Source organism: Bos taurus, chromosome 10 (genome assembly GCF_002263795.3).
Source record: "Bos taurus isolate L1 Dominette 01449 registration number 42190680 breed Hereford chromosome 10, ARS-UCD2.0, whole genome shotgun sequence".
Lineage (NCBI taxonomy): Eukaryota > Metazoa > Chordata > Mammalia > Artiodactyla > Bovidae > Bos > Bos taurus.
In genome coordinates this window covers 36,528,760-36,554,225 of record NC_037337.1, presented here as the reverse complement: position 1 = coordinate 36,554,225, position 25,466 = coordinate 36,528,760, and the positions used below count along the sequence as shown (strand labels likewise).

The following is a 25,466-nucleotide window of genomic DNA, read 5'->3' as shown; positions in this document are numbered from 1 at the left end:
CTTTTTTTTCCCACTGAGTATACCTGTAAAACTCTTCTTACCCAGCAGTGAATGTTAAATTTGAATCCTGTGTTACAGAGTTCAAAGAAGTACCATTCTCATAATACTGGCTTTGGGGGGGTATACAAAAACATCAAGAAACTAAAAACTAGGCTAAGAACACAGATGAGATGACACTTTAGGAGTATTTTGAACAAAGTTAGGGCCTTTTAAAATCTCTTGCTTGACGTAAGTGCTTTTCTGATCATCCTTTTCTTACGATGCTTGTGATACAGAAGCCACTAACCCTCATTGTTCTTTACCCTGCTTTACTGGTGATGAGTTCAAGAAGGAATAGTATTTAGCTCAAAACTTTTGTGAATTCATTCTCACATACCTCCCTCCCCAGTGTGGGCTCTCACTGGACCTCCTTTCTTGTACAGTTTTGCAGGGGTTAGAGGGCAAGTCTCATACACATGAATCTTTTTTTTTTTCTTTTTAATCTTATTTTGCTTTGAAGACTAAAGACAAAAACCAGAATCTGTAGGAAATATACCATTGAGCCATCTTTCGGGGAGGCGGAACAGATTTTATACTATATCCAGTTAAATAATATGTTAAAAATGGTAATTGGCAGAAAGGGTACAGCATCCATTTCATTTCCTGTCCCAGTCTCTGAGAAACTGTTGTCATGGTAATGGTCTGCTTAGGTATTATATGAGTTAACTGGCTCACTACAACTCTAGTGGGCCAGCTAATTCATAGAAATTGAGGGCATTTCAGATTTTGCAGTTTAAAATATACAGAAGAATCTAAACATAAAGAGTTGTTTTGGAAAAAGTGATGTGTGTTTTTTTTTAAGTTTTAAACACTGTACTCTATTAAATGCTTAGAGAGCTTTGAATGGCTATTGATGAAGAATCTCCCAAACAGGAAGTTTCCAAAAACTCCTCCGCTAGATGTTAATTTGCAACTGCAGTATCTATATCATCATTTCCTGAAATCATGAGAGCTGCCAGCACCCTTGTGGAAAGCTCTGGAAAACCATTGTTTTCAGTTTTTTTCTGTGTTTCCATCTGTGAAAATAGAATCCTTGTAATCTTAGCAATTGGTCTATAAGCACTGTGCCCTTTCATTTTAAGTGAGACAGTTTCTCTATATCTGAGTTTGATGTGTTCTTTAAGAGCAAAAGCGGAAAATTAATTTCTAAGTAATGACCTAACTTTAGCGTAAGTACTCTTTTTAATTCTGAATAGGACATGGAAAACAAAATATGGCCCCTTGTTAAATGGGCACATCTTTATCTGAGGGGAAAATACAGATAACAGTGTGTTCTCTGCTACACTGTGGCACGAAGTATGTCTCTGTGGGGCCTATCATACTGCTTTATGATTTTCACTTGAGACTTGCATGGTGCCAGAAGACTCTAACGAAGCCTACCTTCACTTATGTGCATATTATGGTGCTGGCAGCAGGACACACAATTGCCAGTGCCTACGGAGTAATGAGATAGTGATAGTCCAGGACATGAGGCAGGGACAACAGAAGAGCAAAACCTGTGACCACTTTATTACCAAGTCACATCTCTCATTGTGTGGCGTTCTTTTTTTCTAATCTGTTTTAGGCCAAAATAGACTAAAAAAGTAATAAACCTTTTTTTCTGTACCACCCACCCACCCATATCCCACACAGTAGTGTCTAAGGTGTCCTTTATGTTCTTCTGTGTTAAGCACTAAATTTTTCTGTATCTAGCAATACCTAGCCCTTCATGTCATTGTGTGAAGGAAATGAGGCACTATGGTACCAAGGACCACCTGTACTGGGGAAGATCTAATAAAACCAATATTAAGAGAAAATAATCTAGAAAAGTATAGATGAGTGAAATGTACTAGGAGTAGTCAGGGTTTCTTAAAAGCTAAGGCTTGTGTATGTTGAGCATTTTAAACTAGTGAATTATTTTTTAAATCTGGGATCAGCTGTAGATCACCTTGATTTAGTGACTCCAAATGAGAATCCCATCTTAACCTAGCTGAGATAAGACAAATGAACACATCCTAATTTAGAAATGACGACCCCAGAAATAAAATTATCATTAGAAAAAATTATCATTTTTTTCTAGAAAGGTATCTCAAGCAAAATAATGTGTTTAAAAGACTCCCTAGAGTGACTGTTGTATCCCTTTCTTATTAATAGGTACAGTGCTGAAGAGAAAATAATTGAAGGAAATAGTCATTCTTTTCATCTCTTACCTGTTGGATTTTGCCATTTAAGAATACTGAAAATGAGGTTGACTTTAAGAGATTCTTAACTGAGATACTGTTTAGATACTGGTCTTTAAAAGTTAGTAAAGAATTCAAAAGTCTTTAGGCCCGCCACTGCTGCCATCTCAGCCACCTGGCTGGTGGTGGACACTGCAGCTAGCAGCCTTGAAATACTACAGATGAGCAGCAGTTGCTAGGCTTGTGTCATCTTCACCCCCGGAGGGGCAAGAACTGTTACTAATAGTCAGAAGTGAACTTCCAAAAAAACACAAGAAAATTGGCTATATATACGTGTGTGTATATATTCTTTTTTTTTTTTTTAACCTTCAACTATGTGTCAGCAATAAGGTTTTTTTATAATTGATCCTAGCTTGTCAGTATTCAATATTGAAAGAACAGGGTGACACCTCATCTGTTTATCTTCATAATGATCCTCAGGCATTCAGATGATAATGAAGATAAATACGTAGAAAGGTGGATAAATCTCAGTGCAGATGCTAGCGAACATAAAGAGAATACAAATATTATTGAAAAATGATATCAGAAGATTAACCTTATTTCCTGGTTAATGATTGGACCTCAACATCTGGAGAAAATTACCAAACCTGTCAAAGCTACATGAGTCCAACATCATAATAAAGGGTTGTAAAGATTTCTGAACTGTGTGATTAGAAGTCACTAAAGGCATCCCTGGAAGAAGCACATGCTGGAATCAAGATTGCCGGGAGAAATATCAATAACCTCAGATATGCAGATGACATCACCCTTATGGCGGAAAGTGAAGAGGTACTAAAAAGCCTCTTGATAAAGGTGAAAGAGGAGAGTGAAAAAGTTGGCTTAAAACTCAACATTCAGAAAATGAAGATCATGGCATCTGGTCCCATCACTTCATGGGAAATAGATGGGGAAACAGTGGGAACAGTGTCAGACTTTATATTTGGGGCTCCAAAATCACTGCAGATGGTGACTGCAGCCATGAAATTAAAAGACGCTTACTCCTTGGAAGAAAGTTATGACCAACCTAGATAGCACATTGAAAAGCAGAGATATTACTTTGCCAACAAAGGTCCATCTAGTCAAGGCTATGGTTTTTCCATGGTGGTCATGTATGGATGTGAGAGTTGGACTGTGAAGAAAGCTGAGCACCAAAGAATTGATGCTTTTGAACTGTGGTGTTGGAGAAGACTCTTGAGAGTCCCTTGGACTGCAAGGAGATCCAACCAGTCCATTCTGAAGGAGATCAGCCCTGGGATTTCTTTGGAAGGAATGATGCTAAAGCTGAAACTCCAGTACTTTGGCCACCTCATGTGAAGAGTTGACTCATTGGAAAAGACTCTGATGCTGGGAGGCATTGGAGGCAGGAGGAGAAGGGGACAACAGAGGATGAGATGGCTGGATGGCATCACTGACTCGATGGACGTGAGTTTGAGTGAACTCCGGGAGTTGGTGATGGACAGGGAGGCCTGGTGTGCTGCGATTCATGGGGTCGCAAAGAGTTGGACACGACTGAGCAACTGAACTGAACTGAAAGGCATCCCAGCAGTTAAAGCCTTTCAGTTTGTTCATGACTGTTATTTAGAAGATGCTGATTGCTTCTTTAAAGTAGATTATGATGCACCTGTCTTACTAGACACTTGAGGTGGAGTCTTTCAAACTGTGATCCTGAAGAATCCATGTACTTTAGGAGAAGATACGTACAAAGAGGCTTTGAGGAGATTTGGTTGGAATTACAAACTGTTATTCTCCTGCAGTTGGAATTACAACTGTTATTCTTCTGCAGTGGGTCCTGGTTACTGTTCTTCTTGCAGTTTTTTGTATTATCTTCATTCATATGGTTATTTGTTATGGTTATTTGTATACTGATTTGCCTTGAGAAACGAATAAGACAGATAAATGAAATAATCAAGAACGAAGATCCAAAGATAAAGTGTCTTAACACTGAACTGAAGAAGGAACTGCATCTACAATATATAATACTCTAATCCCACTGACTGCTTCTTTGTATGTGAACGTTCCATACTTAAAAAAATCTTTCATATGAATGACTGCAAACTGAAGCTTTAACATGAGCTTTAAGTCTCTTAAAATGAATTCATACAGTAATGTAAGTAAAGGATTTAATTTTTTAAATGGTAGTTAGAGAAACTAAAGAGACTGTTCCTTGTTCCTGACCACTTGTATTGATGTCTCCAAATAAATAGAACATCTAACCTTGCTAGAACTATACTGCATTGTTAGTACACGCATGTAATACTAAACTCATCTGCCTAAATGAATTTGGGAGGAAATATTGTTGGTCATCGTCTTTAACTCAAAATATGGGTTTGTATCGACAGTTTAACAATGAACCAATTTTTCCTTGAGATACACAAAATGTTGTTTTGTCTAATGAAAATTTTGCTGTAACTATTGATAATAAACAGTATTCACTTCCAGAAAAAGGTAGAATTAGAGATGACATTTACTTAAAGTACACTGATAAAAGCACATTTTGAAATTAGCATGAACCTTGACTGTGACTTTTTTTCGGTGTTGCTTACATTAAGCAATTGTCAGTAGCACTAATTTGCATCTTTGTTTTGTAGTCTCTGGTTTTCAGCAGCCACTGTAAAGCAGTGAGTGGCTACTCAGACCAGGTCATCCATCAGCGGAGATCAGCTACCTCCTCGCTTCGTTGCTGCCTGCTCACTGAGCTGCCATCTTTTTTGTGTGTGGCCAGTCCACGAGTAAGTGCCGCAGTAAGGAAGCAATAAAATAGGTGGTGTTTAAAGAAATAAACAAGTTTTCAAGGGGTCCATGTCTTGACAAGAATGCTCAGTATTTAGAAAGAGGATCTGTGGTCCTAGCTTTCCTAAGACAGTATCCCTCACTTTGAATTGTGTTGGTTTGAGAACCACTGTATGGCAGCTAGAAGTGGCTTCTTTCTCTGATGTTGCATCTGTGTAGTTCCTCTTAGTTAGTCCGGGGTTCTAAACTACCATGGGAGCAGGCCGTCTGTCAGGTGGATTACCACCCAGTAGCAGGGACAGGGACAGTGGAATATTTGAAAAGGAGAGGGAGCCATTTGTCACCTGTGTTGAAGTTTTTGAAGGTTTTTCAGAGGCTGGGGCCAGATTGGGAGGGAGATTTGATCTGGCCTTATCACCTTGGTATAGACTCCATATAACAAAGGGAAACCTAACACTCCAGCATCAAGAAACTTCTTAGCTTTCTTCAGCAGCCCTGCCTGGACTGTCCTTCACAAGTATGTTCCCTCTGAAAAATGACTATTGTGCCATATCTTCCATTCAGTAGTTGTAGTCTTACTTGTAGATTGGGAGTAATTTCTATTGTGGCTTCAACTTTAAACAGCTGTTAGATCCTTCCTAATACCCTGTTTGTCAAAACAGGGCCCTCTGGTGATAGCTGACAGTGTCGCTGCAAAGGCTTTCCCGGAACACTGCAGCTGTTTACTTTGCTTACATCTTCCACTCTTTCATGTCTTTCTAATCAGAGCCAGGCAGAAGCTCTCTTAAAACCACAAAGAAGTACATGAAGGGAGAGGGGCAAAGTAAAGATGTGGCCAGGCTGCTGTTAGAGCGAAAACTAGCTTCTGTCTTTCCAGCTTGTTTCCATTTGCTTTAAGGGGCAGCTTTCAGTTAGCCCAGGACACACTTAAGAGGTTGACTTTTCTTACCCTTCTGTGTTTTTAATCTTGTTTTCACCACTTATCCTAGCAAGACTACTGTTTTCACAGTTCCATTCAAAGAAGGTGAAGACTTTAAATCTTCTTTGTGATGTTTTTCTACCACTGTTTATATAAGCTTACATCCTTACTTCATTAAGTTATCAAAGGTCAGAATCTGGCATGAGGTCCAAAGAAAGATGACAGGTGGAAATGAGATGATAGTACTGAGGCCCGTTGATTCCTGCCTGCCTGAATTTCTTTGCTGATCCTGTTCTACACAAACGTGATTCTCTTCCCGTGATCAACTTTGTTTGATTTATACTGATTATCCAGAAAGTATTTGGGTTTTGTATGTACCCACTTCTTCCAAAGCATTCTTGGTATTTGAAGCTTAAATTGATGTAGGGAAAAGCACTTTTTCTAGGCAACATTTAAAGCCAAGTGCTTACATAGAAAGCAGCCTTCAGGCTTCATAGTTGTGTAGTTGTTTCCTTTTTTCCTTCTAATCTGTAATGTATACAAAGAGACCTATAAGAGGAAGTCTGGATTTTTGAGAGAGGGTTGTCAGGACATTTTTACTTCTCATATTCCCCATGTTTTATGGAGCCAATAAAGAGTGAACTGCCCTGGACTGTAATTGCATTTATGGACATAAATTTTTTCATTTATACCACTTGGAGCTCTGTAGCCAACCACTCTGAAGAATAACCCCACTTTCCTGACATATTTACACATAAAAATTCCCACTATTCTACTTAAGTATTATTTCTGAGGAGGCTGAAGTCTGAACTATCATGTCTGGTACTGATATTTCCCTAAAAAGCCCCTAAAAAGCAGTAGTAACTTGAAGAAGACTATAATCGTGTAAAGGTATGGGGGCAAGCAGGAAGCAAGAGAAAGCTTTTCTCATCTGGCTGAAGGGTTCCTCTCCAGCACCCTTGCCTTTTCTGCCCTTCTCCCCATACTTGTTTGTAGAGTTTCTTCAGTAGCTTGTGCTAAATCTGAAATGGGAGTAATCACACCATAATTACAAGGACGGGAAGAAAAGTTTTTAACATGTCTGAATGTTTTATACATGTCTTCAGATCAGGCCTGGGGTGTGAGTACGGCAATATTTCCTGAGAGATTTTAATTATATTGATTTCTAACCTATCTGTGATGGAGAGAAACTGATTTCCTTTGAAGCCTCAACCCTGGCCTTGAGTTAAGACAAATTAATTTCCATGGCACATGCTATGAAAACTTTAGGGTCAGTTCAGGATGAACTGTGTCACTAAGGAAGGAATTATCATTAGCTGAGGAAATCGTTCTGCAAGGTTAATAAACTAAGACCCTGGGAATTCATCATACCAAAAAACTAAAGTGCTTGGAGCGGTCACGCTTCTTAGAGCCAGAGCAGGAATCTACATGTCCTCAGGAAGGACGCGCTGAATGCTTGAGGAGGCAGCCCCTAAAGATACTAGAGTTTAGAAAGTTAATGAAGCAACACCAGGGGTCAGCTCATGTGAGACGAAAGGGAGTGTGCATTTCCATTTGTGGGGAGGCAGGAATGGTATGTCATACTTCATCTCCCCTGCTTCTGAGCAGTTGGGAAGGCTGCTTGGGGTGGGCAGAATGGGTGGAGGTGGGCTGTTTAGGATACAGCTGACTTGGAAGGCATAATTTAAGTAGAAATGGACATGTTTGCCTCCTTTTGGACCTCGTGGGTTTACTGCTTATGTACTTAAAGCATGATATTCTGTGATTCTGTATATATCTTGATTCAGGGCTCCTGCCAAGTAAGCTTAACGAAACATTAAAAAATATTTCACTACGAGCTGTGCCCTCGGAATCTCCTAGTTTTTAATCCTGAATTTGGAAGGCTATCAGCAAAATGAAATTGGAAAACAGGAGAACGTTTGTAACTTTAAAAAGTTGTTTTGTTTTTAAACTGTAAAAGAGTGACTAGAAATGAGTCCAGACAGGAAAAACATTCTTTCCTGTGTCAACTGTTTTCACCTTGTTCCTTTATGATTTTCTAGCTTTTGACTTTTCACCTCAAGAACATGGGCCCAAAGTTTTTATATAATTCCAATGTAAGTTCTGCTTTTCTTAAAAAAAAAAAAATAGCAAGGGAGAAGGGGGAGGAAGGAAAGGATTGGGAGTTTGGAATTAGCAGATGTAAATTATTTTATACATAGGATGGATAAACAGCAAGGGCCAACTGTATAGCACAGGAGCTGTATTCAATATCCTGTGATAAACCATAATGGAAAAGAATATATATATATATGTATAACTGAGTCACTTTGCTATATAGCAGAAATTAATACAACATTATAAATCAACTATACTTCAGTAAAATTTAAAGAAAATTAAAGTGGTCATCTTTGAGTGTAAAATTTTTAATCATCTGCTTTGTGTTTTCAGTCTTTATTTGCCTATGTTCAGCTTTCAGTGGGAAAAAATGAATAACTTGAAAGCAAGAGAACAAACTCCTTTTGCAGTGGGTAAATGTGATATGAGATTACCAAAACCTGTTCCAACACTGTCTATGTAAATTTATTTATGCCTGTGCCTTTCTAGGTTTGGGGGTTTCCCTGGTAGCTCAGCTGGTAAAGAATCTGCCTGCAATATGGGAGATCTGGGTTCTATCCCTGGTTTGGGAAGATCCCTGGAGAAGGGAATGGTTACCCCCAACTCCAGTATTCTGGCCTGGAGAATTCCATGAACTGAATAGTCCATGAGATTGCAAAGAGTTGGACATAACCGAGCGACTTTCCTAGGTTTTGAAGTGCGGGGTCTCAGCCGGCTACCCAGTGTAGTTTTGCATCTGGACCATAGATGGCACTGCTTCCTAGCAAACTCAGTTTAGCTTCATCTGCATGCCCGAGTAGTGTACTCTTTGGTAAATTGGTAAATGATGTTCTTTCTCCAGTTTTGGTATCCTCTGGTTAAATCCTCATGGCTCAGATGGTAAAGAATCTGCCTGCAATGTAAGAGACTGGGGTTCAATCCCTGGGTTAGGAAGATCCCCTGGAGAAGGGCATGGCAGCCCACTCTAGTATTCTTGCCTGGAGAATCCCATGGACAGAGGAACCTGGCGGGCTACGTTCCATAGGGTTGCAAAAAGTCGGACACAACTGAACGACTAACACTAGTACTACTAGTTTCCAGCAGAAACCAGTGGCCCCATAGTTAGCTATCTGTATGTTTATTTGTTCCAAGGCAGTATTTCTCAAGGTTTGGCTTTGTTGTTATTCAGTTGCTAAGTCGTGACTCTGCGACCCCATAAACTGCACCATGCCAGGCTTCCCTGTCCTTCACCATCTTCTGGAGTTTGCTCAGACACATGTCCCTTGAGTCGGTGAATGCCATCCAACCATTTTGTCTTCCGTTGCCCCCTTCTCCTCCTGCCATGAACAGTATGAGGTGCTTGGGTGCGTGTCAAAAACCTAGAACTAATGACTCCTCCCTTAGACCTGTATCAAAATCTGCACATTAGATAAGCTCCCAAGAAGGTTCTTTTGACAACCATTGCCCTAAATATTGATGAGCATAAAAATAGAGAAGTTAGTAGCAAGGTAGATTTTCGTAAATGTTTAACTTCTAAAAAATAATAGAAACAATAATACTTTATAACTAGGTACAGTACTTTATGTTCTGATCTCTCCGATCTCTCTGCCCTTGTTCCTTCTAGCCACATTCTTCCTATCTCTTGGTCTAGCTCCATGACTCTTCTGAGCAATTTTCTGCTAATAATGAGACTTTAGCCTTTTTATCAACCTGGGCTTACACATAATCAAAACCTCCAAATTTTAACAAAAGGAACCTCAGACTTCTTATCAGGTGATTCACAGACAATTGAATGCATAGTTGCTTATTAGCATGGGAATAGACTCAGGGCATTAAAAAATAAGTGAAGTTTTTAAATTGACAGACTTCTGTTGGGGGTTAGCATTTGAATTTAGATCCATCTTGTGGTGGGATAAAAATTTGTGCAAAGCCTCTGCCCTAGCCCAGAAATGAATTCACTACTCTCTGCCAACTGCTTTCTCTGTTCCCTACCACCTAGTGCTCCCCACAGCTTATATCCTGAAAGAAAGACTCTGTTATCTTCCATTGGGTTTGTCAGTCAGCAGCCTGGTCAGGGAAGAGGAAAAACAAATGTTGATAAACTTGGGCGATGTGCCACAGAAGCGTTGAAGACAGCTTCCGATGCGCCAGGAGAATACTCTTCAGTTCTTTAATGATGGCTGTCTCACACTCCCTTTGTGGCCTCACCACACTGTGTATGGCTTATAGAACTTTGCCAAAAGCACTGTGGCAGTGAAGGGAGATGGCAGAGTGACTCTTGCTATAGAATTACTCCTGACCTAGTATCCCAGATATCTCCAAACTCCAGCAGTCTCTGGATCCTTAGTTTGTTGTAAGTTCATGTAATGGAGATTGGCCTTTTACCTGGGGAACCTCACTAAGTCAGTTATTAAGTTTGTCAGAGCAGGGAAGTTAAAACCACTACCTAAGAATTATCCACATAAATCTGATTTCAAAGTCAAAGTTCCCAAAGGACTTAGTGCGTGTGGAAAATGTGAAAGAACCATCTTACGTGAATCTTTGCCTGCAGGTCACCGCAGTGCCATTGGATTCTTACTGCAATGACCGAAGTGCAGAATATGAGCGGCGAGTGTTGAAGGAAGGAGGGAGCCTGGCAGCCAAGCAGTGTTTGTTGAATGGGGCCCCTGAACTGGCAGCAGACTGGCTAAATCGACGGTCCCAGTTCTTTCCAGAACCAGCTGGAGGACTGTGGAGCATTAGGCCTCAGAATGGCTGGTCTTTCATCAGAATTCCAGGTGAGTTCTCCTTTCTCTTGGCATATGTTCATTCTTTGGCAAGGGAAGAACCAGGGTGTTAACTTCATGCAGTGGTTTCAAATATTTGGAATTCAGGAGTTCTTAGTGTTTCTATTTCCTCTTTTACCCTTAGTGACTATAGGTAAGAATACTTAAGTAATGTGTGACTTGACTGGAAAGAGAAATCTATTTTAGATTTCTGCCTAAATACTCTCTTTTGACAAAAGAAAGGAATACCACTCTTTGGGGGCCAGGAGCCGGGGTTGGGGCGGGGATGGGGCTGCAGTGCAGGGAGTGTAGGAAAATAAATGTGGTAGGAAAGGCTTTAGGTCGAATGAGTACAGTTGTCTTGTGCCCTTGCCAGTGGAATGAATGAGAATGTCGTCACTTGCAGAAAGCCTAGTTTAAGTAGCATAAACAGTGTTCTGCACGAAGCACTAGAGATCTGAATGATAACCAGAAGAAAAACAGTGTTCTGTGCCAAAATGCTAGCGGATTCCCAGACCTCCTAGGGTCAGGGTTGAGGGTTGAAAGGAAACTAGGTTTTCATCTTCGTTTTAGTGAGACTACTTTTAAGGAAACTGAATACAGGATTCATAGGCTTATGTTCTTTGTTACACCTGCTGGCACACTGAAGTAGGAGCTTAAAGCTTCCACGTTTGTTTCAGTTGTCCAGCTTCTCTGCCACTTTGATTGTGTTCATCTTCCAGACATATGAAGGAAGTAAACTAGAGTTAAGTGTTCAAAACAAAGGTTCTGCTGTTTCTAATAGGTAACTGGGTTCTAGGCTTTAAGGCCTGGCTTTTCCATTTAATGTTAACTTTGTCAAGTGTTGAGGGACTTTGGGTCAACCTGTTAGTTGCTTTGGGGGTGCTTTGAACTGGAAGATACCGTTTTGTATATACAAGAGCAGTATTTATATGACTTCATATCTGACTTAAATTAGATGAAAGCAGTGGGTGCAGGTCTGTTGTTGGAAAATAAGGGGAAGCTCAGGTATAAAGCAGACCTGGATGGTAGTAGGAATAGAGGAATAGAATCCAGCGGGTTTGGAAACCACAGAGTCCCAGGCAGAAGATGGGCACAGGTGTTGAAAGAAACAAGATAAGACCTTATTTCTCCTTTCTCCCTTCTTCATTCTGACTCCCAAGTTCCCAGTACACAAGGAGAAGGCTTATTGCTGGCGCTGTGGGAATCTCTTGTGGCTTTTCCTGTTCTTTGAAAGAAAAATGGACCTTGTTTAAATAGCAGGAAGTGTCTGAGTTCTTTTCGCATCGATAAAAAGCACCAGCCTCACTGGCTGTTTACTGTGAGAACCAACCAGCTCCTCACTGACCCCATTGTGCTCAGTAGACTGGCTGGGCAGGGCAGTGGGGGGTGGAGGGGGTCACTGGAACCTGTATTTTATCTCTCTTTCCTCTGTACTTTTACATTTTCTGTTTCCCTGGGAAGAGTTGGTTTCATTATATTCCTTGCAAGACTGATCAAGAATCTCCTGGATTTCACACCTTGAATGTGTCTCTGTGTTTCACCAAGAGAAGTATGTACAGTCCCTTCAAAAGTCTCCTCTCTTTGGAAAAAGGAGATTGTCTTTTACCTGTTATCCTAATTTTACTGCCATTGGATACATTAATTTGTCGGTGACCCAACATCTTATACTGTGGTCAGTAAGAGCTTGTGTCTAAGTGAAAATACTATAAGGTTGCATTTCAGGATTGTAGGAAAGATTGCAAGATGGTAGCGTAGGTCTGTTCATCTCACCATTTTTTGAGCTTCTGTTTTAAAGAAGGGGCTGGGCTCAGGTTTGACTTGGCAGAATCAGTCTATTTTCTTGGGAATTGTGCTCTTCTTGACTCTATGCCCTGCTTAGCTACAGGTGGTATTTTTGTCCAGGGCAACTTTGGTAGCTCCTGAAAATTGAGTAATGGATGTCAGGCCCAGAAGGCACTGGTATGTGCCATGGAAGAAAACATTTTTCTGCTTAAGTGTTTTAAGGGTGTTGCTGGTCACTTTCTTTTTGATCTTTTCCTTCAGGCAAGTCCAAAGAAATCAGTCCATCCACTTCCATCTCCCCCGCCTAAGCAGTAACAAGCTAACATTAGGTACAGTTTCTTGCTGCTTTTAGGTTCATCAGAGTTCTCTTCTAAGTGTATATGTACATCTTCATCTTTGAGTTTTCCTAATCCTAGCATCAGTGCGTTCTGCTTAGCAAAGTAAAGTAGATGTGAGAAGCAGGAATGTGTGAAAATCATCGAATCGTGATTTTGAGATGAATTGAAACTTCTCAAAATTCACACACAAGACAGATTTGTATATGCTTAAATATTTGTCTTGAGGGAGTATATGCGAGTGGAAAGAGGAGATAAGCAAGCTGCAGAAATCTGATGCTCTTAGCTTGCCCACTCTTACTCAGTGACTGAAAAATATATGGGTTTCTTTTTTTTCCCCTTCCTGTGCTTTTAATGAGAAACAGGGAAACTTATTGTCTGAAGCTGATTGGTACCTCTGTGGGGAATGTTTAGGAGCTATCAAAATTGAGGGACCCCAGGGAACCCAATTAAAAGAGAAGGGTAATTGTGACAAGGAGAAACCCTTGGAGTTGTTATGAAAGCATTGCCTGCCTGATCAGACTGGGAATTTATACAGGCCTCCTTGTCTGGTGCCAGCAAGAGGGCTTAGCAGTCAGTTCTGTCCCAGCTGCAGTCATTTGATTGTGTTGGTCAAGAGACCAACAAAAAGGAGAGCATTTCAATAATCTAAACAGGACCAAACAAAGAGACTGAACAAAGGTGTGTGCCACAGCGTCAGGGAGTGGGGGTAGGGAGAGAAATGTGGCCTGGCAATGTTCCGAAGGTGGGAAAAGGCAGGCTGTAGCGCAGAGGAGTAAACATCCAGGACCTGTGGCTTTGTAGCAAAAACAGAGTGGCTGATGATTTGTTGTGATGCTGTCAGCACATCCGTTCTCATTCAGTTTATACAATCAGTTGTGCACTTGGCAGATAGTGGCGAGAACAGAGAAATGACCATTGAAAACTTTTGGATTGCTCTCAACAGTCAGCTTCTGTAGTTCAGAGGAAAAAAACCATGGGTTCAAACCTAGAAACTAAAAGTAGACAATATGGTTTTCTTAACAGTTTTCTTGTTTTATTTTTAGTAGTTGTGTATGTGATATTTCTAGCCTTTCTGTCTCCCTTCTTATGTCCCACATCCACTTCCAAATATACTCTTACCTCTCTCATCCCCCTAAGTTTCATCTCTTCCCCTCCTAATATCAGCAATTGTTAGGGCATGTTTATGGACCAGTCTGCAAACAGGAAACTCTACTTCCTGAAATGTGATGGGAGTTGAATGATACTGAATGGATAAGATGAAAATTTCTGAGTTAAGTGTTCTCTAAAGATCTCCAGCTGAAATGCCTTTTTTTTTTTTTTTTTTAATGGGAGGAGGAAGGAGGCACAAATTGGTGAGTGAGAGCAGCTTCCATTTCACAGAAACCCACATTCTTTCTGAAAAAGCTGAATAAGCCCTAGTGCCTTTATTAAATTACAGCTTAGGATAATGATATTTACCAGCCAACCTATTGGAAATCATCTGAAAGAGAGTGTTTTTTATTTTGTTTTGTTTTTTAGTGTATTTCTTGGTGTTTAAATGTCTTTAGGGGCAGGTAAGAACTTTATTTTCTTGGGCTCCAAAATCACTGCAGATGGTGACCGCAGCCATGAGATTAAAAGACGCTTGCTCCTTGGAAGAAAAGCTATGACCAACCTAGACAGCATAGACATTGCTTTGCTGACAAAGGTCCATCTAGTCAAAGCTATGGTTTTCCCAGTAGTCACGTATGGATGTGAGAATTGGACCATAAAGAAAGCTGAGTGATGAAGAATTGATGGTTTTGAACTGTGGTGTTAGAGAATACTCTTGAGAGTCCCTTGGACTGCAGAGAGATCAAACCAGTCAATCCTAAAAGAAATCAATCCTGAATATTCATTGGAATGACTGATGTTGAAGCTGAAACTCCCAATATTTTGGCCACCTGATGCGAAGAGCCAACTCATTGGAAAAGACCCTGATGATGGGAAAGATTGAAGGCAGGAGAAGGGGACGACAGAGGATGAGGTGGTTGGATGGCATCACTGACTCAATGGACATGAGTTTGAACAAGCTCTGGGACTTGGTGATGGACAGGGAAGCCTGGCATGCTGCAGTCCATGGGGTCGCAAAAAGTCAGACACGACTGAACTGAACTGAACTGAAGAGAAGCCCTTGTTTCTCTACATTCTCATGCCTTCAGGAGGTAAACCTTAATTTAGCCATAGAACTGGCAGAAAGAGATACCTAGAGATAGGATGAACAAAGGAAAAACAGACTTCTCAGGTCACTTAGAGCAGGTATGGCATGGATGTTACTCTTAGATGTCCACACGACCTGCTGCCTCTTGAATAAGAATGTGAAACAGGGAAATTTTCAGGTACCTTAGCTGCTTAGCAAATGTCTTATTGGGAACTGTCAGTTGGAAAGGGACCTCCCTCCCTCCTTCAGGGTGTGTCTTCCCAGAACACTACTGGATATGATTTTAAAGCACTTTGCATTCTTCTTGAGAGTACTTTCCTGCTCTCCTGATGGACAAGCATCCTGGCTGTAGTAATTTTGGCTGCATACAGCTTTGCAGTGAGTGATTTTGCTGCTTCAATTAAATACAATTTTCCACTTCCCTCTTTTCTTCTCCCTAGGCAAGGAGAGCCTCATCACTGACAGTGGAAAGCTGTATGCCCTTGATGTCCTGCTGACTCGGCTCAAGTCTCAAGGACATAGGGTCCTTATCTACTCCCAGATGACCAGGATGATAGACCTGCTGGAGGTAGGAGAAAGAATTGTGGGGACTAGGACACTTTGGCAGTTAACTCGCAAGAATCAGACGTGTATGGCTAACATCATTCTTCATGCTTTTACCATCTGTAAAGGCAGAGAAAGCAACTTCTGGTGGAGATGAAAGTGTGTAAAGGACTTCTTCCTCCTTCTTCATAGCAATGAAATAGAATCCTCTCTTCCCTCCCTTTACTAGGGAAGAAATTCCCTAATTTTCAGGTAGATCAGAGCCTAGGAATTTCTTGAAAAGTCCTCTGAAATTCCATATGGAAAACAAGATTTGGAGTTAGTTCTCTATTAGAGAGCAGCTGTTCTACCTGAGTTAGTGTAGTAATTCTCAACCTGATGACATTTTGCAGTCTTCTGGGGGAGCTTTAACAAATATGAATGTCTGGTCCCATCCTCAGAGATTCTTATGTTAAAAGTTGAGAACAAAGCCTAGGCATCAGGATATTTAAAAGCTCCCAAGGTGCTTCTAATATATAACCAAAGTTGGCAACCAGTGGATTATGGTGAGAGAGAGAGCTCTGTCTTATTTTGCAGGACATATTTTGTTTCTTTTGTTACCTCTGGGTTGACTTGTGCTCTGCTTTCTTATTGCTGAAGTAGTGGCTTATTATTTGAGGGAGAGAAAGTCATGGACATATAAACAGAGGAGTGAAAATGAGGATAATGATCACAGACCACTAGAGTTAGTCTTTAGTGCAAAAAATTTGGAAAATCATCCGTCAAGAAACTAAAGCACCTGGATGTCGATAGTGTATAAATATTCTCATGTTTTTTTCATGTGTTTTAACTATCTAAGGCTTTAAATTTTAACCGTGCTACTCAGAGACTAGTTGGTAGTAAATAAGTAGAAACTGGACCATGATTATCCCTATCTAGAAATAAGAGAGTTAGAGATTCTATCTATGATAGAATAGATTCTATCTATTCTATTCAATACAGAAGGAAAGAAGGGTAGCAATAGGAAGAATTTTAGGTTCTTCAGAAGCCAAGGCTGGCTCACTGAATTTTACAGTGAGTTTATCTGAATTCAGTGGCAGGCTCTTACATAAGCAGGCAACTTCTTTTAGCAAGAGACATAACAAATGATATTCAAGGTCAATTTAATCACCCAAGTTTTATGTTTAATAAAAAGTATTTATTTAGCCTCTAGAATGCTGTCAACAAGCAAAAGTTTCTGGTTTATATTGTGAGTAGGTCATCTATTTCTTTTTTTTTTTTTTTTTTTTATTGGGAGTGTAGTTACTTTAGAATGTTGTGATAGTTTCTGCTGTACAACAAAATGAGTCAGTGGTACATATGCATGTATGCCCTCCCTTTTGGACCTCCTTCCCTGTAAAGTCACCACAGTGCTTTAAGTAGAGCTCCCGGTGCTGTACAGTATGTCCTCATGAGTTACCTATTTTGTATATAGTATCAGTAGTGTATATGTGTCAGTCCCAGTCTCCCAGTTCCTCCCACTCCCCTCCCTTTCCCCCTTGGTATCCATACATTTGTTCTAAAAGTCTGTGCCTGAATCCTTAATATTCTGCTCAAACTAAATGATGCCAAAACAATATGAGTAACTTTCCTTCAGCGGGACTTTTTTTTAGATAAAATGTTCTTGCCTTTTCCTGAAGAGTCAGGAAAGTATAGATGAAGTAGTAATGTTTCACTGATTAGAATTATAGAAAAAAGCAATATGCTAAGGATTTTGTGAGGGAGTCAGTGATCTTGTTTCCCCAAGGCTATATCAATATGTTATAAAGTCTTAAAAGCTGGTTCACATTAAAGGGAAGTTCCAGAAAAAAGGGAGTGCCACCAAAACATAAGCTAGCTCTGGTAGATGAAGGTGAATGTGTATAGGTTAAGTTTGACAGAGTCCTGCATTTTAGTCCTTTATTCTGTATACTGCACATTTCTAGGTATTCATAAATATTACTTATTACTAAGATAAGTAATTCAAAGTATATTCAGATGAGTTTTGTTCAGGATGAGTGCCCTAAACCCTATTCACCAGGGTCCCTCTGTCTCTATGATCCAGCAGCATTTTTAGAGGGGATGGACTGTGTGGGTAGGCTTAGCAAATACTGGCAGCTTGAGAACCTTCTCTAAATGTAGTTTCAACACTCTAAGGGGAATTATAAATTAGGGAAAAGCCAATTCAAAGCCTGCATTTCACAACTGCTAACATTCTTTAGCCATGTGTATAACATGCATCTAGGATGCTGAAGCCAGCAAGTTTTGCAGCTGTTTATACTGAAAAATTAAAGTGAAACTGTTGTCTAGTTTCCTTACCATTGTACTATTCCTGGTACTACTGTGCTATTTTCCTTCAACATGAAATTTAAAAGTTTCTTTTTTTTTTTTTCAGTCTGTTCATTTGTTTTAATACTGTTTACTCAAATGAATTACATTTTGTATTCCAAGAGGTTGTCCTCCAAATTTATTTTGTGGGCATAGAATTACAGTGCCCACAGTGTTTAATACATGTCTAATCATTCATAGTCGGATGGCATCACCAACTCGATGGACATGAGTTTGGGTAAACTCCTGGAGTTGGTGATGGACAGGGAGGCCTGGTGTGCTGTGATCCATGGGGTCGCAAAGAGTCGGAGTCGACTGAGTGACTGAACTGAACTGAATCATTCATAGAGGTGTAAATGTGTTGTGGATCTTGGGACAGTGCAGGATTAGGTTTATTTTTCATTCTTTTCAGAGTATTATGGGTTTTTCAGTCACTTTCATGATGGAACCTTTCACTGTAAACTTTGATTAGAGCCATGTTCCACTTTAAAACATGACCAAGTATTAAAAAGAAAAAGTATCTTCACCTTGGCCTTGAGTCTTCATTCTCACAGTGTTGTGGTTTTTTTTACTTGTTTGTACTTTTTAGAGTAAAGAGTTTTCAGGATTGTCTTTTTCCCTGGATATCTTGCATCTTGTGTATCAAAAAGGGAAGAAAAACTTACAGTAGAGCAGAAATTAAAGCTTGCATGGGACTGTGTAGCTGTGGAGTACGTTAGCATCTCTTTTACCCAACAGCCTTTTTGGGTTTTTTGTTCTGTGCTTTAACCCTGGCTATGTGTTTGTTTCTGGTATTCAGAAGAACTAAAAGATAGTAAAGCTCACGCACTTTTCTATGGCCAGGTTTCCATTTTGGGAAAAATACTACATCAAGGCACTTTGTATTTGTTCGGTATTTTCTAAAACGATTGATAGCCTCCTTCTCTTGGGCAAAAATCTGATTTTAGTTTAAATTTCTAGTGAATGTGTCAGATCTTCCAAATAGAATTCTGTTTTCAGAAATATTTTATCTTTCCCCATGGTATCCAAATAGTATTTCTGGATAAGGGATTTAAAAAGGAAAGCAATTTCCAGGGCCAAGTACTTTTAGTGTGCCATGGGTAGAAGTTAAGGACATAAATAGAGGAAGGTATGGCAGGTCACTAAATGTTATGTTATCGGTTTATTTTGTATTTACCAAGTCACATATAGGATCTTGGCTGATGTGGCTACTATGGACACAGGCATAGAGCCCTTGTCCAGTTGGGATGGTGGCATCCAGCTGGATATCAGAACTTTCCCTACCACCACCATTTTACCCTGGTTTGTGACACTCCCCTTCACTCCCCATAGTTTAGTATTTGCAGAGAGCTTTAACTCACTACAGATGACTTATGTTATCTCTGCATCATCCCTGTTGAGATTCATTCCTATTGCGTCAAGCAACTGAGTCTGTAGTTTAAGGAAATAAGTCTCAATATTTTCTATGCAATACAGGAGTACTTGGGAAGGGTCAGCCAACTGGTGCTGTATGTGTTGTGATTGTTAAGTACTGAAACCCAGACAAATCTTGCACTGCACCAATATATGAAAATAATACAACACAGAATTAAATCCAGATAATCCATAGCTAATGATGATATTTGAGACCCTGGGTCGTATAAGTTGCCTAGTCAGCAAGTACCTCACTGGGGAAGGATTCATCCCAAACAGACATTCTATCATTTATGGGCTGATTTTCTTAGAACTCCAAATAACCTTTGGGAACTATGGTTCCGAACATATGGGGAAACTGAATATTTTATAACTGCTCCATGGAATAAAAAAAGCAAATTGAGGTCACTGTAAACTAACATTTTCATTAGGTCTTAGAAATGATAGAAGGAAATTTGTGGGAAAAAAAAAAAAAAGAAGGAAATTTGTGTTTGCAACCACACTATATTTTTCCTGTTTAGTTCATTTCTTTTTATGAGGGAGGTGTTCTGCCAGGCAGAGGTAAACACCAGTTAAATGTGGTCTTTGACTTCAAGAGATGTGTTGAGTGAAGAATTTATATATATGTACGTCACACAAATAACTGTCAAATGTACCCTGATACTAATGCCAAAAATAAAGCATGACCAGAGCTGAAGATAGCAGGAGGGATACATTTATTTCTAACTTGGTCACTTCAGGAAGGCTTCACATACAATGACATAAAACCGAACTTAAATAGAATTTCAACCATGAGGAAGAAGGGCATTTGCAGACTAAGGAAGCCACATGTAAAAAGGCATGGAGGTTGGAGGGTACATGACATTGTGTGGATTGGGAAAGCGGGGGTTAGTTCAGTGTAACTGGAGCATATGGTATAGAAGAAAGGGGAATAACAAGTAGGGTGAAGGCAGATTGTGGTGGGCCCTTCAGAGCCTTGTGATCAGGTCTTGCTCCATAGGGCTTTGTATTAGATAAAGGAAGGATAACTGCCATATTGTACTCACTTGGTACGATTTGCTTGGACAAAAGAGAAATTGTAGACATTGAGAGAAGTCTCACTTTTTGCTGGTGATAAACCTCAAGGATAGGAGGCATGGTTTTGCTTGGACAAAAGAGAAATTGTAGACATTGAGAGAAGTCTCACTTTTTGCTGGTGATAAACCTCAAGGGAGGAGGCGTGTCTAGAAAAATAAAGTTACACTAGGTCTGCAGGTTTGTGGATCATACTGACTTTCCTTCAGATTGTTTTATGACAGTGAAATTGGGTTAAAATGAACACCAGAGACAACTTTGAAATAAAAAAGAAGTCTCAGAATGGAAAGTTTGTTAGGGATATGTAAACATTTGCCTTTATTTTTTCAAGTGCCCAGTTAACTCTTTCTTTATGTTGATGATGGATGAGACTTATACAGAGGGTTATAGGACTTCTCCCTCCCCCTTTTTTCCTCTAGTGGTAATGAGCTGCTCTGCTGTCTGGAAGCAGTAGGTAGAAGGATTAAGCTAAAGGCTCTGGATCTAGTCTACTTGAATTCTCATCTTAGCTCCATTACCTACTGCCTGTGTCACTTTAGAGATCTTAACATCTGTTAAATATAGGATTGACAATAATAACACCTATCTGAAATAGCCTTTCTGGATAAGCAAAACCAGGTAAAATACACAGAATAGTGATTGTTATTTAGTAAATGTTCAGTAAATGCAAACCATCATCGTTACCACTACTACTTCAAGGTGAACCTAGACCCTTTGTATTACATCGCTGGTGTGAATGTTTGCTTTTAGTTAGTGTACTTTAAAGGATTGAGAGGCATTTCTGAAACTATTTTGAGTTTTGCTAATACCTCTGTTCACATGCTCGTGCTTAAAAAGTAGGACTTAGGAATGTGTTCCAGAACTGACCTGTCCTCTCAATTTGTATTCTAAGAAAGTGGTTTTCCAACAGATGGGGTTGGGTACAGGAAAGGAGACTTAAAGTGTAGACATTAAATAGGTGGGGCCCTGGACTCCATACCCTTCTTTGTTAACTAGAATAGTAAAATTTTTTAATCTATTTTCTATTAGGGGGGTTCCATATAACATTTTTCTTGAAAAAAGTGTTCCAGGGCCTTAGAAATAGCATAAGGGTATGTTCTGTAACAGTGTGGGTGTACTTACAAGTCACACCTGTTAAATGCAAATTCTGATTTATTGGATATATGGGGTATGCCCCTCAGTTCTGCATTTCTAACACACTTCATGTGTTACTCATCTGAGGGGCATGCTGAGATAGCATGATTCTAAGGGACCCTGCTCTGCCTTCGCTCTGTAGTGGTTGTTCTCAGCTCTGGTTATAACATCTTTGGATGTGTTATATCAGCAGGCATCTTTGGAACTTTTAAAAAATAAACCAGTCTAGGCCCTAATTCAGACCTACAGAGTCAGAATTCCTGGAATGGGACCTAGGAGTTTTAATCCTGGTTGAAAGTCAGTCCTCAGATGGCAGAAGTACCTCTTGCCCATAACCCCTTTGCCTTCGTCAGTAATTTTTAAAAATAGTATATATTAGAACTATATAGGTCTAAAGACTTCCTAAATGTTAAAAGCCATAATTTGTATTTTATTAATTCAAGGAGATTTAGAGCTTGCTTTGGTTGGTGGTTATTGATCCACTTGAGAATACTGGTATTGATATTTGTTTAATTAGGGGAGAGTACTAAATTATGAGACTTTCGGGAGAGGAAGGTCTACATTTGGTTTCTGTCTTCTCTTTGCTGCTTTTTTTTGTGGGGGTGGGCAGCACAGCATGTGGAATCTTAGTTCTCTGATCATGGATTGAACCATCACCCCCTACATAGAAAGCGCAGAGTCTTAATCACTGGACTGCCAGAGAAGTGCCTCTCTTTGTTGCTTCAAGTGGAGCAAAAGGTTTACAAGGTTCCAAGAAATTCAGTCATACTGATGGATCATTTTTTAGCCTTTCCTAAATAACCCAAGTAGACTTGAGTGAGAGAATGCCCTTGATTTCTCCACAGTGCCAAATGTCAGGTCGTCCTGTCACGTGACTGCTAACATGACATGGTTCCTACACAGCACAGTACAGTCATCCAGCAAGCGGTAATCATCCAGCTGTGGTCCTCAGGCATGGGAGTGAATTACAGAGGATTGAGGGGTGAATGGGAATCCTGTGCCATCCTTAAAAGATATTTAACTGCAAAACTCATAAAATAGTTACTGATTAACCAACTCTTAGCTGCTGGCTTTGAAAAGAATATATTAAGCAAGGCACTTAAAATGGATCTTATAAAACCTTTTGATACAGAGATTGTTAAGTGGGGATAGATTTTTTTAATTTATTTTTAATTGGCAAATAATTGCTCTGGGTATTTTTAAATTAAATTTTCAAAAGTTCTGTGACTACTATCAAATCGTTTGTTGTTAGAATTCATCTTTTATTTAAAAAAACAATTTTATATTAAATCATTAGTTGTTTTTAGGATTATAGGAGAACTAGACTAAGAATGGAGCAGTTCTTGAAATTAATGATTGGAAAAAATAAGGCTTTTCTTTCCAGATGAATATTTGATTAAATTAAGTATCTTTTTCAAACAGCCTAGAGTTCTAAGTGAAGTCACTTAGTCGTGTCTGACTCTTTGGGACCCCATGGACTGTAGCCCACCAGGCTCCTCCGTCCATGATCCCATGGCAAGAATACTGGAGTGGGTTGCCATTTCCTTCTCCAGGAGATCTTTCCAACCCAGGGATTGAACCCAAGTCTCCCGCATCGTAGGCAGACGCTTTACCATCTGAGCCACCAGGGAAGTCCTAGAGTTCTAGAGAGATGTCTAAGGTAGCTTTGGGGCCACCTCGCTCACAAGCTAGGTAGTTTGGGGGTTTCTAGCTCACAAACCAAAATTTGTGAATGAAAGAAATACTGAGTTGCCTTTTTAGCTCAGTATTTTAGATGTTTTTCTATAGTGTGAGAATATAGCTATTCTTATATTCTGCTTTTAACTGCTGTTTCCATGTCCATGTACTTGTTTTGAAGCTATTTACTGAAATAGGATCTAGACTCAATCTAAGCCTTCTGAAATGCCACTATTCCCCTGGGTGAGAGAGCAGAGGCTTAAAGCAGCAAATGGGAAAGATTCACTTCCGTTGCCTCAGTAACAAGCTGTCTGTAATCATTGTTGGTTTGGTTATGGTCTAGGATTAATATCTCTGGTGGTGTTCTGACCTTGATATATAAATGATGTGTACAGCAAGATCTACAGGAAGATTCATTCATCACTACTGTCATTAAAGTTTAGAAGTTCTGGTTCAAAAGGCAAAAGAGTGCCTATGCAGGAAGTCTACTTTTTGGTTAAAATTCAAATCTGTGGGCTTTCTATCATCTAGATATTTTGTTGTTCTGGATGGCCACATCTGATGGAATAGCTGCCCAGGAATAGTGAGCCTCTAAAGACCATCCTCATGCTGTTATTTTTCATCTTCTTTCCTGAATTCCTCCTTATCCAAAACATCCCCTACTACTCTTTTACCATTAACCCATTCCCATCATAGGGCTATATGGGCTAAATGTGAAACTTGCTTTGACTGAATATTTTCTGCCCCTCTTTGATTACCAAAGTCCTTAAAGAATCCCCTGGAGACAGAAACAAATAGTGAAAAAAAGAAGAATAAAAAATACATACATATCAGCTTGCTTTAAGAGTGCTGCTGCGTACACTACACCAGCCATACCAGACTATAACAACCTTGCATACTGAAGTACCCAGCCAGGTATAAGAGCTGCATAATGAGTATTACAATAAAAGAGCATTTGACCACAGAAAGTTATTTAGCATATATAGCTCCCAAATGTAGAAATGATTAGTCTTTTTCAATAGGAAAAAAATTTTTTTGAACTGAAAAAAAAAAACTGTTTCATGGTGTTTCTTATGAATCAGCAGCTATATTAGCTTTTGATACTAGTCCCTCACTGAGTGCACTTCTTGAAATGCAATTTATATGATTGGATAAAGAAAGAGGAAATCATTCCACATCTGTAAGAAGAATTGCAGCTTCCAAGAATGAATATATATTCCCTCCATTGCATCTCTTGAAATACCTCCTCCGTTCTTAAAAGTTGTAATTCTTCTTACAGATGACACCAAGAACATTCTCAGCCATGGAAAGTTACCTTATTGCTTAGGTCTCCCTTAACAGTAGTGCATGCTGTGCTGAAAGAAGGGAGCTTGGGTTGTAAATTCAAGGACTTTAGTCAGCAAGAATTTGCTGGAGAGAAACCCACTGGGGTGAGTGCTACTTCCTGAAAGAAAACAAGATATTCCATAGCCGTGAGAGGCATCTGGTTGGTGACTGAAAAGCCATTTTGGTTTAGAGATTTTATTTTGTTTCACTTGTTTGTTTTTTCACAAAATCTACAAAAGTCTGCAGGAATAAGATTAGTCTAAGTTGAAATTGAGAGTGGTTGTAATCTTCAGGGTACCCTCTGTTTTTACACACTGATAGTAAGCTTATTTACAAATCAAATTCCTGTACTTTTGAGATTGCTTTGTCTTCATTCTGTATAGAATGACTTACCCCCTATGGATAAGGTGGGTAGATGCTTATGAGATTTAGAATGCAGTAATTTGCATCAAGCTTATTATATCTTTTTGCTCTGATTGGCAGGAATATATGGTTTACAGGAAGCATACCTACATGAGGCTTGATGGCTCATCTAAGATCTCAGAGAGACGGGACATGGTTGCTGATTTTCAAACCAGGTAATGTTAATAGAAATTACAGAAATTGTCATTTGATTTTTCCTCTAGTTGAGATGGTGACTTTCAAAGAAATACCAGTATGTCTCAGATTGTTAAGCAATCATGATACAGTTCCTGCCATTCTAAGAGGTAGCTCCATCTGCTTATGATGGTTCAGATCTGGGTGGCTGTGAGAGAGAGAGGAAATGAATAGTTGGTGATTTTGGTATTCTAAATATTCTTTCTTACTGAATCAGTGCCTGTTTCTTTGCGCAATAAAAGAAATAATTTCTGAGTATGAACCAGGATCCTTCTTATGTGAATAATATGCATGTAAAAAAAAAAAGTCCACAAGGCTATATTCATAAATGTTAACAGTGGCTATCTC

The 25,466-nt window shown here is 39.6% G+C and overlaps 1 protein-coding gene across 4 annotated transcripts in view; it reads left to right on the top strand.

The window, feature by feature from the left end:
* Nucleotides 1-25,466, top strand: part of INO80 (INO80 complex ATPase subunit) — a 123,215-nt gene that overhangs the window by 74,666 nt on the left and 23,083 nt on the right. For 3 of the 4 annotated variants that reach the window (XM_024997340.2, XM_024997339.2, XM_059890263.1), the window contains 5 exons: nucleotides 4,826-4,966; nucleotides 7,929-7,982; nucleotides 10,514-10,739; nucleotides 15,470-15,597; nucleotides 25,005-25,099. In XM_024997340.2, the coding sequence (XP_024853108.1) occupies nucleotides 4,826-4,966; nucleotides 7,929-7,982; nucleotides 10,514-10,739; nucleotides 15,470-15,597; nucleotides 25,005-25,099 (644 nt within the window). The remainder of the gene's footprint in view (nucleotides 1-4,825; nucleotides 4,967-7,928; nucleotides 7,983-10,513; nucleotides 10,740-15,469; nucleotides 15,598-25,004; nucleotides 25,100-25,466) is intronic. The other variant, NM_001205384.1, reaches the window with a different exon arrangement.